The 13,126-nt window shown below is 49.6% G+C and overlaps 1 protein-coding gene across 2 annotated transcripts in view; it reads left to right on the plus strand.

Annotated features, from left to right (window-relative positions):
* Positions 1 to 13,126, plus strand: part of ANXA6 (annexin A6) — a 58,247-nt gene that overhangs the window by 12,773 nt on the left and 32,348 nt on the right. For both annotated transcript variants that reach the window (XM_010373678.2, XM_010373679.2), the window contains exons 3-9: positions 5,589 to 5,679; positions 6,387 to 6,481; positions 7,047 to 7,160; positions 8,585 to 8,675; positions 9,583 to 9,662; positions 11,426 to 11,482; positions 12,713 to 12,806. In XM_010373678.2, the coding sequence (XP_010371980.1) occupies positions 5,589 to 5,679; positions 6,387 to 6,481; positions 7,047 to 7,160; positions 8,585 to 8,675; positions 9,583 to 9,662; positions 11,426 to 11,482; positions 12,713 to 12,806 (622 nt within the window). The remainder of the gene's footprint in view (positions 1 to 5,588; positions 5,680 to 6,386; positions 6,482 to 7,046; positions 7,161 to 8,584; positions 8,676 to 9,582; positions 9,663 to 11,425; positions 11,483 to 12,712; positions 12,807 to 13,126) is intronic.

Below are 13,126 nucleotides of genomic sequence, written 5' to 3' on the forward strand. Positions count from 1 at the left end.
AGGACAGGTCAGGATAGGCAGGTGCTTGTGCCTGGGACTTCTGGGAGCTGTGGAGGTGAGGCCTGGGTCAGGACCGGCCAAGGCAGCTCTCAGCTGGAGTCCTGGCCATGTACCTGTCTCTCTGGGGACATCGCCTCTGCTCCCAAGAGGCCACCAAGACTCCTGCTCCAGCAGCAGCCTGGGTGGGGCCCAGCCCCGCAGAGCCCCAGGGCCCAGCTGCTCACCATCTGGCACTAGGACCTGCTGAATATTTCAGGGTGGAAAGTCCCTTCTCTGCTGTCCCCTGCCTTGATCGTGGGTTCCTGCAGCCAGGAACCTGTCTGCCGGAGGTGCGACAGGCAGTTGGGGTGGGGTGGGTGAGAAGCCTGTGCAGCTGCGCAGGTGGCGCTTAGAGATGCGGAATTCACGAAGCTAGTGTGAGAATGACATGGTGGGAAGCCTGGGCCTGGATGATTTGAGGGGCTGTCTCTGTGTCTCCAGATGTGACCAGTGCTAAGCCCCCTACCTTTGCTTCTAGTGGCTATGATCCTGGGGGGTCCCAGGACAACTAATCTAGTAGGTCCTCACTTGGAAGATCTTACTAGTCCTGTGCAAAGAACTGTGCAGGAGCCCAAGCTTGCTGCTCAAGAAGCTTGTCTCTAAGTGAGCGTTTTGATCAAGGCTTGTATAGGTCATTAGGCACCCTTCCCTCAGCATGGCACTTCAGCTCCTTCCCCAGACACTGCTGTGACCACCCACATTGTATGAGGGGGAGAACAGTGGAGGGGGAGGAGCGGCAATAGGAAAGGGGGTCTGCGTGCTGCCTCATCCCCCGCCCTTCCTCCTGGGGACACGCTTCCCTCTTCTCCGCATCCCTTCCCAGCAGCTTATAATCCCATGACCTTAGCGACTCTGGGCGTCTGGCTGTGAGCTCTGAAGAATCTGGACTCACACTCTCTCTTGGTGCTTGTCACCACCAGCACACCTCCACCCCAGCAGACAGGTTAAAATAGTTTCTAGATGCTACATATCAACCAGACAGGTATTGATTTGAACCATTTGAAATCTGCTGCTATTTGACTGTTTTTAATCTACCTACAAGGCAAGTTACATGGCTCAACCTAGTAAAGAATGCCAAATACTAGGGACAGGGTTTTGAGTGGCCAGAACAAAGCTGGCCACTCAAAACCCTGTCCCTAGTATTTGGCATTCTTTACTAGGTTGAGCCATGTAACTTGCCAGCTTTGTTTAATACATAAGGAAAACGGCCGGGCGCGGTGGATCACGAGGTCAGGAGATTGAGACCATCCTGGCTAACACGGTGAAACTCCGTCTCTACTAAAAACTACAAAAAACTAGCCGGGCGAGGTGGTGGCGCCTGTAGTCCCAGCTACCCGGGAGGCTGAGGCAGGAGAATGGCTTGAACCCGGGAGGCGGAGCTTGCAGTGAGCTGAGATCCAGCCACAGCACTCCAACCTGGGTGACAGAGCGAGACTCCGTCTCAAAAAAAAAAAAAAAAAAAAAAATAAGGAAAACAATGCCAGGGTGCCAGAGCCTTGCCTTACCTAGATCCTGGCTTAGGTGTTGTGCACAGGCTAGCCCAGCAGGGCTAGAGCTGCCCTTGCCAGCATTACAAGAGTCTGAATTGTTTACCCCATCATCTTCTCCAGCCTCATCTCTTTGCCTTCCCCGCTTCTAGTGGATGATCTTAGTGACACCCAGTGTCTGCTCTGAGCACTGGAGACTCTGGGCTGGCCTTCCCAAGTGCCTCTTGCTTCCCTCCAGGCCTTTGCCATGTGTCTCCTCTGTGTGATGCCTTCTTCCTCTTCACCTTTCCCCTCCCTCCTCTACTCCTCGGGGCTAGCCTGTTGCTCATCCCTCAGGACTCAGCTTAGACATCACCTCCAGAAAACCTTCTCTGATCTGGTTGCAATATATTCACAGTCATTCATCCATCCATTCATGAAACAAATATTCAGTGAGTGCTTGATTGCTCCAGGCCCTGTACTTGGTGCTAGAAATGCATCAGTGAGCAAGAGAGACACAGTCCCTGTCCTCCTAGAGCTTCTAAGGGAAATATCTCCTAGCTCCCGTGCTGCCCTTAGCCTCGTAGCCACCACACCGCCTTGTAGTTGAAGTTGTCATGTATCTCTCTACCAGATTCTGAGCTCTTACTGGTCCTTGGTCCTAAGCATCTACTTAGTAGACTCTCAGTAAATGTCACTTGCTTGCTTGATTGATTGATTGAATGAATGGTAGGGTAGCCCGTAGCTGCCCTGGAAGTGTGAGTATCTGAGTGTGAGAAGCACTTAGGATGCTGTGGATTGGACAACATTGCTGCCTTTTTATATCCTTGAATATAGGGTCAAAATGGCAGAGAGGCAACAGCACAGGGCAATAACTCAAATGTTTCAGTATTCAAGGAGAGGGGCAGGCTGGTGTGGTTGACCAGGAGGAAGCACTGGGCTGTGTGGTGGTTGCCCCTTCTTATCTCCAGCTCTGGTTGATATGTGGGATCCATCTCCCACCCAGATGGAATCTGAGGGGAAGGGAGAGATTGGTCTGTTAGAAAGAGCCTTGGATTCCCTTCCTAGCTGGGCCTCTGACTTGCTGTGTGGTCTTGACATGTCACCTGCCCTCTCTGTTCTGGGTCTTCTGGGACACAGGTGGTAATATTGAGACCAACTTTCCTCATTTAGTTCTCAGCTTGTGGTTCTCAAAGTCCTTTCCCTCTCTTTTTCCAAGTGAGCCGTGGGAGGGACATCCTACTACTGAGGTGGGTTAGAGGCTGGTGCTACTGTGGATTAGGACAGGTTGGTCCAGACAGGTGGAAGGAAAAACAGCCATGAATCATGGCAACAGGCCAGTCTGCAGAGGGCCCGGACAGACCCTGGAGGACCTGCCCCTGGTGGCATCTTTCAAAGCTTAATATTTCCACACTGGTCCCAGGAGGCCCTGGCATTGGAGACAGCATTGCTAGGGATCCAGTGCCAGGGAGGTCTCCCTTCACTGTCTTCCCCTTCAGCGTCCTCCATCTCAGAGCTTGGGCCATCATGGATGTCTCCATCCATTCATTCAGCCCAGTCACAGTTCCTTCCAGTCCTCTGTGCCAAGCCTGTGCTAGAGCTGGGGCTCCACGGTTCTTCTTAGGCAGAATGATTTGTCTTATTCTCAACAGTCTCTGTTCTCCATGGACTCAATAACTGAGTGGGAAGCTGAACTAAAAGGTCTTTAAGGATCCTTGCAAAGAAATAATTTTGAGCCTCTGAGCCTTCTTGTTTCTCTCTCTTTCATTTTTTTTTTTTTTTTTTGAGACAGAGTCAGTCTCATTCTGTCGCCCAGGCTGGAGTGCAGTGATGCGATCTTAGCTCACTACAACCTCTGCCTCCCAGGTTCAAGTGATTCTCCTGCCCCAGCCTCCCGAGTAGCTGGGATTACAGGTGCCTGCCACCATGACTGGCTCATTTTTGTATTTTTAGCTGAGACAGGGTTTCATTACGTTGGCCAGGCTGGTCTCTAACTCCCGACCTCAAGTGGTCTCCCGCCTAGCCTCCCAAAGTGCTGGGATTACAGGCGTGAGCCACTGCGCCCAGCCACCTCTTGTTTCCCCATCCATCTGAGAAGCTAATCTTGTCTGCTGTACTTTTTTGATGTTGCTGGGCTGGAGGTGTCCAGAAAGAAAGAGAAAAGAATTTAGAAGTGAAATTCCTGGAGGACCCCAGTTGTTCCGTGTTCTTGTTCATTTATTTGTGTGGCAAATACTTGAGTGCCCGCTTTGGTCAGTCTCTGTGCAGTGGGCAGAATGGATCTGGTATCTGCTCTCAGGTTGCTGGATCAAACTGCCTGCTGGGGTGGAGAAGGCAGCAGGAATGTCTCAGGCTCTGGTTGTGAGGTCTGAAGTAAGGCCAAGGGGAGCGCTGGCAGTAAAGCCTCCATCCTGCCCTCACCGAGCTCCTTGCAAGGCACCCTGCCCTGGGCGCCCTGCTCTGGGTATGTGTTACTCTTTATGTCTCTACCCAGGGGTGTGATCAGGTTGCAGGGGATTCCCAGGTGGCAGGAAGACAGCTGTGTTCCTTTCTGGTCAGAACTTTAAATAGTAACTCCACGCCCACGCATGCATACCTCAGAGGAGCCAGCCTCTGCAGACAGACCAGAGAGCATCCAGAGGCCTGGCCAGGGTCCTGCAGTGCAGACACTGGGAGGCACGGAGACGGGGAGACTGGGAGGTGGGGAGGCAGGGAGGCAGTCCAGTCCAGGTCCAGGTCCAGGTCCAGGTCCAGGGCTCGTTCTGCTCCACCTCTGCCTCCCTGAAGGCAAGGTCTGTGTGGACCACCCTCAATTCCCTCTTTTTTGGATTCTTTCCTGATTTCCCGCAGCTGGATCAGCCTCTGCTGTTTTCCCACATTACCTTTTTTTTGTCTTAGTGTATTTACTACAAGCTTTATAGTAATTGATGTGCTTGTCTGTCTCTGCCACTGGGCCAGGAGCTCGTGAAAGACAGGAATTGGGTCCCCTTTTTCCCTAGTTCCTCAGCCATTAGGGTAGGGCCTAGCACAGATGAAGTGCCTTGTCACTGTGCTGTGTGCTCAGTGACAGGCTCTGGCATCCTCCACTCTGCCAGCTCTCGGCTGCTCTCCCAGACCCTCCACTTCTCAGTGGCATGTAACTGACCCACATCTGACTTCTCTGTGAACCAGTCCCATTGTGCATTCAGGTTCAGGTTCGATATCTAAGATCCCCTGGCTCTCTGCCGCTTCCCTCCTTCCCCTCAAAGACCAAGCCAGCTTGTCCTCAGATGCCAGTTCACAGCGCAGTTTACTGGGCCCAGGGGGGCAGCACCTCATCTTGGCATTGAACTGAGAGTGTCTCTGGACCCCCTGTGCCCAGGACCCCACCCTCAGTAGCTGACACCTGCAAGTTTCCTGGAGCTGGAGAGCGGGGGGAAAAGGTCTGGGTTCTGTGTGACCTCTCACAAGTGGCTCTTCTTTGGGCTTGGCTTCCGTAATAGAAATAAAATTAAGAGCGTCTACAAATGGCTACACTAATCACATTCACAGAGGTGAAAGTGTAAACATAAAATGCTGTACAAATATGAGGGGCTGGGTGCGTGTACTGGCTCATGCCTGTAATCCCAGCACTTTGGGAGGCCAAGGTGGGAGGAATGTTGGAGGCCAGGCATTCAAAACTAGCCAGGGCAATAGAGTGAGACCCCATCTCTTTATCTCTTTAAAAAAAAATTATATATGTGTGTGTGTGTGTGTGTGTGTGTGTGTATGACTCTTGCTATTTTTGCAGGCATCATTTTCATCTCCTACACTCAGCCAGGTTTTTTTACCCTCTCCTGGATGCTTTGGAAGGTGGTACAGGGCTGCAGGCCTTGGCCAAGCCCCTCTCCCTTGGGGAAATGGCGCTGTCCTTTGGGCAGGTTGCAGCAGGTGGTATGGGAGAGTCATCCACACCGCTACCCAGGGTGTATGTGGCCAGCAGTCGATTTTGCAGGGAAAGGAGCTCAGCCTGGACCAGGGTAGGCATCTGACCCGAGGTTGGGGGACTGGGTACTTGGTCTCAGTCCGGGGTTGGCAGCTCACCCTCTACTTTTCTCTCCACAGGGTGCCAAATACCGGGGCTCCATCCATGACTTCCCAGGCTTTGACCCCAACCAGGATGCTGAGGCTCTGTACACTGCCATGAAGGGCTTTGGTGGGTGCCAGGCTTCACGGGAGCTTGCGGGGTATCCCCCAAATGTAGACACAGGCCAGAGCCCTTCTGGTGGTGGTGGTGGGATCTGTGAAATGGTGGCGTGCACTTATTCATTGTTTTTGGTCTCCTCTTTTTATTAATTTTCATGATGTCATAATAAAATGTTTCAGAAAAAAAGGTATAAAGAGTAATAGAAATTTCACCCATAGATTTACCACCAAACTAAAGAACTAGTGCTTCATTAGTGTAGCTGAAATTTCCATGGTAAATACCCCTCCTGGTAATGCCGCCTGCTGCCTTTGCCCAGAGATAGCCACAGTCTGAAGGTGGTGCTTATATTCTTCTTTGTCTTGTGGTGAAAAGAACCCTGTACTGGGTGTTAGGACACCTGGGTTTTCTAAGCCAGGTTCATTGCGAGACCTTGGACAAGTTATTTCCCCTCTCTGGGCCTTAATTCCCTGATTTGTGCAGTGAGGAGCTGGATCAGGGTCTTCTGAGCACAGACAGTGTGTGTGCTGTGTCCGCTTTCAGTCGTGACTTAGTAAGTCCCCACTGACCCTCTCCCCTGACACCAGCACCTGATGAGTGGAAGGCTCATGCTGAGGCCTGCAGGGAGCTACTAGGCCTGTGTCCAGGGAAGGAAGCGGCCCTGGTGGGCTTCCTGGAGGCAGGGTGGGTAGGATGATGATTGCTGTCCCCTATTCCAGGCAGTGACAAGGAGGCCATACTGGACATAATCACCTCCCGGAGCAACAGGCAGAGGCAGGAGATCTGTCAGAGCTACAAGTCCCTCTACGGCAAGGTAACCACGGCAACCGGAGGGCCCATGGGATGCGGGGGTGGTGGAAGAATGATTTCATTCACCTGTGTGCTCATTCAGGTTATTTCCTGGATATGGCACTGCAGGTCAGCCTGTGGGCTGACACCTTACCCTGCTCTTTTTCTTCTCATCAGCTGGAGTCTTTCAGCCTTTCATACACCCACAGCACCTGCTGTATGCGGGGCTCATGCTAGGGGTTAGGGCTGCAGTAGTGAATAAGATGGTTGAGGTGTCAACTCTGTGGACTGCCAGATAGTGAGAGAGATACACGGTAAACGAGGAAGCAGACAGCGGTGGGGAAGTGGCACAGGGCTGTGGACTTGGCCCTGCACTGCCGTTTGCTAGCAGCATGACTTGGAGTAAGACCCCTGTTGTCTCTGAGCCTGTCTCTTAGGGTTGGTAACAGTACATACCTCCAAGGGTGACGATTTAATGAGATTACTTAGCCCAGCACCTGCCAGAGTAGGTGCTCATTAAGTGTAATTCTTACCATTGTAACTACTCTTCCTCTTTCCTCTTCTCTCTCCTCTTTCTCCCCACCCACCAGGACCTCATTGCTGATTTAAAGTATGAATTGACGGGCAAGTTTGAACGGCTGATTGTGGGCCTGATGAGACCACCTGCCTATTGTGATGCCAAAGAAATTAAAGATGCCATCTCGGTAAGAAGTGGGGGGTGTATGTGTTTGCTGGGGTGGGGATGTGGTTAATGGCAAGATTCTGGGCTCTTCCAAAAGCAACTGGTGAGCCCCATAGCCACCCAGCAGACGTGAGATGTGTCCTGCTTCACAGACACATCTCAGTTTATCCCAGAGGAGCATCCCGGTCTTCACACAGACAGATGCAGACCGATGTCAGTGTGATGCACACCCCATGAAAGGGGCTCTTGGCGCAGACCCCCTTACGAGGAGCTTGTAGTTCAAGGATACAGGTTATAGGGACATGAAGACAAATTGTGTCTAACACTCCTGAGGCCAAGGGCACACTAAAGGTAATCAACACGACCCTGGGCCAAGGGTTGTTTGAGAGGGCATCTTAAAGGATAATAGGATCAAGGTAAGCCCCAAATCCCAGAGAGGATTTGGTGGATAGGAGTGTCAAGGTCATTGCAGGGGGTAAAAATGGCAGGAGAAGTTGTGGTCCTGTGTTTAGGGTATGAGGAGTAGCTCAGCCTGGTTGAGGTAGAGGTAGAGAATTGCCCCCTAGAAAGAAGAGAGACAAAGCCCTTTAGGTATATCTAGCACTTTACAGTCTATAAAGTGCTATGATCTTTGTCTTCTATGAGCTATTAAGCATGAGTTCATTTTATAAACTGATGAACTTAGCAATGTGAGATTATTATCTTCTCCTTCTCCCTGTGAGTTTGGCAGAGCAACTACTATATCATCTACATTTTACAGATGAGAAAACTGAGGCCCAAAAAGATACTTTCTGAAGAGAATTCACAAAGCTGGAAGAGGCAGAACTAGAACCTATGTGTTTTAGTCCGTTCTCATAGTCCATTCTTATTCATAAGTCCATTCTTATTGCTATAAAGAAACACCTGAGATTAGGATAATTTATAAAGAAAAGAGGTTGAATTGGCTCATGGTTCTGCAGGCTGAACAGGAAGCTTTGTGGCTTCTGCTTCTGGGGAAACCTCAAGAAGCTTCCAATCTTGGTAGAAGGCAAAGAGGGAGCAGGCATCTCACACGGTGGGAGCAGGAGCAAGTGGGGAGGTGGGGAAGTGCTACATACTTTTCAACAACTAGATCTCACAAGAACTTAAGATCGTGAGAACAGTACCACAGGGATGGTGCTAACTATTCATGAGAAAGCGCCCCCATAGTCCAATCACCTCCCACCAGGCCCCACTTGCAACATTCAGGTCTACAATTCCACATGAGATTTGGTGGGGATACACATCCAAATCATATAACCATGTCTTAGGAGTCTCAGGGCAGCAGTTCCCAATCGGTGCCTAAGAGCTTGAGAGGAGCCTCCTGAGTGCTGGGGTGTCATAGCCCTGGCTATGACCTGATCTCAGCCTGTGTCCAGTGGCCTCCCATCCCTGCCCTTAACTCATGTGCTCCTTTTCTTCTCCCAGGGCATTGGCACTGATGAAAAGTGCCTCATTGAGATCTTGGCTTCCCGGACCAATGAGCAGATGCACCAGCTGGTGGCAGCATACAAAGATGGTGAGATGGGCAGGAGGGGCCACTTAGGATCTTCAGATACAAAATGAGGATGATTGCAAGGGTGGGGACACTAAGATTCTAGCCATCTACCTTCTCTCCTCCTTTCTTCTGATCCATTTGTCCACCCATTCATCTATCCAATAAGTACTTATTTCATGCTGGGTGATGTGCTAGGTTCTCAGGATATGGTAGTGGATAAAACCAAAGGGGTCCCTCTCTCTTAGACCAATGAGATAATGAGATAATGAAGGAGACAGACAATAAACAGGTAAACAGATAAACACAATGATGATGTATTTTAGCTAAGTGTTATGAAGGAAACAAGGTAACAAGAATCAAACTTTTACCAGTGAGGTCTTGGGAGGAAATGAGGAACCAATTATATACAGAATAGAGAGAAGATCTTTCCAACAAAGGGCATGCCAAGTGCCAAGGCCCTGAGATAGAAATGAGCCTGGTAGCTGGTACGAGGCTAGACGGGTAGAGGACAGGGCAGGATCACACAGGGCCTGCAGGTCAAGAGACAGATGGTGTTTTATTCTGAATCTAATGAGAAGTTGAGGAGTATAATGATCAGTTATGGGTTTTAAGACAGCCACCCTTGTTGCCATGAATTGTAAAGGAATTGAGAACAGGGGAGGAGAGAACCATCAGAAAACTATAGCCACTGTCCAGGTGGGCCATCCTGGTACAGGTGGGGTAGAGAGAGTGGACAGATTCCATTTCATCACATCATGGTCAGTACGAAGAGCTGTGAAAATACACCCTGGGTCTTGCCATGATGGTCGCGTAGACTGGGTTTGGGAATTTTAAAAAATATCTGATCATTTTGGGGGCATCAGGGGCCTTTATCCTGGATCCCTGAGGTCTCTGGGGATGAGACTAGAGCTTGCGTTCCTTTCTGCAGCCTACGAGCGGGACCTGGAGGCTGACATCATCGGCGACACCTCTGGCCACTTCCAGAAGATGCTTGTGGTCCTGCTCCAGGTTGGTTCACAGCCTGTTTTTTTCCTCTGGAGTTTGGGATGGCTTCTGTCTGGCTCACCTGGGTGTAGATCTGAATGTCCAGGGGTCTGGTCAGCTTCCCCTGGTTTGCGCAGGCAGGTGTATTTGGCTAACACGCTTTCTCTCTGGCACACAGTCCTCTCGTGCCCAGGAGTGTCTTCTGCTGTGACTTTTTTCCTCTCTCCACACTCACTCCTCCCGCTCCTCTCTGGGCCTCCTTCCTGCCATGGCTTCTGCAGCTGCACATGCAGCATTTCTGGACCCCAGCATTCCTGGGGCTGCTGTGTGGAGTCTCCCACGTCTGAGCCTTATTGTCTCCTCACAGCCCACCCAAAGTATATCACAAAGAGACTATTAGGAGGCTACAAATAGGTGTCTGTGGCGGAATTCAACCTGCCAAGTTGGATTTTTTCCCCCATACAATGTGTTTTAAGAAGCAAAGCGAAACAAGTTTGAGTTAGTTGCTACCATTTGGAAACTGTGAGATTTTGCTCAAAAACCAGATTTCTGTATTATTTTGATGTATTGAAAGTTATGGTAGCCGCAGACCTGCATTCTGCATGACTACAGTGGGCTGGAGATCATATACCTCCTGCTCACTTCACCATGAGTGTTATCTCCCTGGCCCTCTAGGTATCTCTGTGACCACAGGCACAGTGGGAACAGGCATTGAGATGTCTCAAGCTCAGCTCCAAGGACCAGATGGTTATGAAACTTTGTATATAAATTAAGCCACCACTATGTTTCCTCTCTCCCCCATTTCCCATTTTATACCAGCTTCTCCCAACTCTGTTCCTCTCATTGCCATAACAATCCTATATTAACCAGCTGGGAAATGATCAGGAGAAACCTCAGGAGTGAGATAGTGTGACCTGTGCCCCATTTTCAAAGTTGCTGCTTCTGGAAAGGAGCGTCGTATCCCTGTATCTTGGAGTCAAGCGTTTTGTATCCTCAAGGTCTAACAGTAAGCAGCAGCATGGCACACGTTGTAAGCTTGCCAGCCCTGTCTTCTGCTCAGTCCCAAAGAGAACCCAGGGGATTTGAGATCCTGGAAGGCACAATCCAGGGGGAAGAAGGGATGGCCATAGACCTCTCCAGGCCACCTGCAGACCTCTGCCCATGTAAGAAGGAGTTGAGTACTGCTCTCCCCTGTTTCCTTTGTGCATCCTCCCCTATTGGTAAGCCTCCTTATCAGGTGGGGCAAAGGGCTTGGGCAGAACAACAGAAGCACCGTTAGGATTTGGTGACTTTGTAGCTTGTGAGCTCAGATCTTGGGCCCAAATCCTTACTGGTGAATTCTTTAAGTTAGGCATAAGAGCTCCTAATAGAATGCAAATGTTCAGATCCTTTGCCCCTGTGGAATCATTGCTGGAGGAGTGTCATGGGCCATGCCAGGATCTGTGGCAGGGACCCTCGAGAACCTGGGGCCCTGTCCTCAGAGATGTCCTCAGGACAAGGCTCTGCCTACCTCTGGGCTGGAGACACCTGGAAGAACCTTGGTGGTTCTTGGGACTCTCCTGTGTGGACCCAGCCCTAATGATGAAGGGAAAGGCCAGAGGGAGGGACCCTTTCATTGCCTCACAAAATAGATACTGTGGTCTTCATGCAATAGCAGTCACTGCTTCTGGACACATCTGGGCCACCAGGTTTTCCTGCTTTCCCTGTCTCCACCACTGGCATCCAGGCCTCCCTCCTGGCTTGGCTTTGCAGTGTTTGAAACACATATTCTTTGTCTCTCGGCCCAGGGAACCAGGGAGGAGGATGACGTAGTGAGCGAGGACCTGGTACAACAGGACGTCCAGGTAAATAAGCACCATTGAAACTCCCTGAGGCACAGCAGAAGAGCCTCGGGAGGGGAGAGGTTGGGGCCCTGGGAAGGGCTGGAGGTGAAGTCATTTGCATCAAATACCAGAAATAACCCAGCCACAGCTATCATGTATACTGGTGCTTTGTTGAAGAAAAGATATAAGTTATCTTTCAAAGGTACATCCCATATGTAATATTGGTGAGATGTACTTTGGAGCTTTCTTTATTCATTCAGTTATTTAATATTATTGAAGTTAAATACCTAGTATGTGCTAGGCACTCTGCCAAGCGTTGGCAAATCACTAATGAACAAAATCAAGTGGTACCGGGAGAGACAGGCATACATTAATCACACAAACACCTTCTCTATCAATATATTGTATATTGCAGGCAGTTTTGAGTACCCAGTACATGCCAGCAGCACTACAGGGGCAGATACAGAGAATGCTATGACATAGTCCCTGTTGTTAAGGAGCTCATACAATAGTGTGGAGATAGACATGTGAAGAAGTCATTATCATATACAGTAGATCAACGTGATAATGAAGCAGAAAGCTGTGGGAGCCTAGGAGAGGGAGGAAAGGAGGGAAAAGAACTCTACCTGGGAGCATCGGGAAGTACTTTGAGAAAAAATGGAATACTTAATCTGGGCCTTGAAGGTTGAGTAGGAGTTTCTCCAGAAAGAAAGGAAGAAAGGCATATAGGTATAGTCATATACCACGTAATGACATTTTGGTTAATGATGGACCACATATATGATGCTAGTCCCAATAGATTATGGACCACATATATGATGCTAGTCCTATAAGATTATAACCCCATATTTTTACTGTGCCTTTTCTATGATTATATGTGTCTAGGTACACAAATTCTTGCCATTGTGTTGCAGTTGCCTATGGTATTCGGTAAGGTAACATGCCAAACAGGTGTGCTGACTAGGAGCAATAGGCTATACCATGAAGTCTGGGTGTGTAGTAGACTATGCCATCTAGGTGTGTGTACATGCTCTACGATCCTCACACAATGGCGAAGTCAGCCTAACAATGGCAGTTCTCAGAATGTATCCCTATCATTAAAAGATGCATGACTGTTTTATACGCAGAGGTCCTCAGGCTACCAATTACTGGTGTGTTCAGGCATCAGGCAGCAGTTCTGAGTGGCCTGGTCAGCGTGTCCTGTCTCCTGAGGTTTCCTCTTTCAGTCAAGTGCCACCTCTTCCCCTTTAGGACCTATACGAGGCAGGGGAACTGAAATGGGGAACAGATGAAGCCCAGTTCATTTACATCTTGGGAAATCGCAGCAAGCAGCATCTTCGGTTGGGTAAGCTCCAGAGAAGACCTAAAGCTGCTCCCTTGGGTTTATGCCAAGAATTCCTTTCTTCATCTCTCTTCTTTACCACTAATGGAACATGACAGCTACTTCAGTCCCAATTCAAACTCTAGTCCTGAGTTTATTAGGTTGTTGCGAAAGTAATTGTGGTTTTTACCATTACTTTAAAAAAAAAAAAAAAAAAAAGGCAAAAACCGCAATTACTTTTGCACCAACCTAATATTAGACAGTGGTTTGTACAGTGCCTCAGCAAAGTCATTAACAGGATGCTTGGCCTTCCATCTCCAGTGCCAGTGCTGTCTCCATGTTAG

This window comes from Rhinopithecus roxellana, chromosome 3 (genome assembly GCF_007565055.1).
Source record: "Rhinopithecus roxellana isolate Shanxi Qingling chromosome 3, ASM756505v1, whole genome shotgun sequence".
Lineage (NCBI taxonomy): Eukaryota > Metazoa > Chordata > Mammalia > Primates > Cercopithecidae > Rhinopithecus > Rhinopithecus roxellana.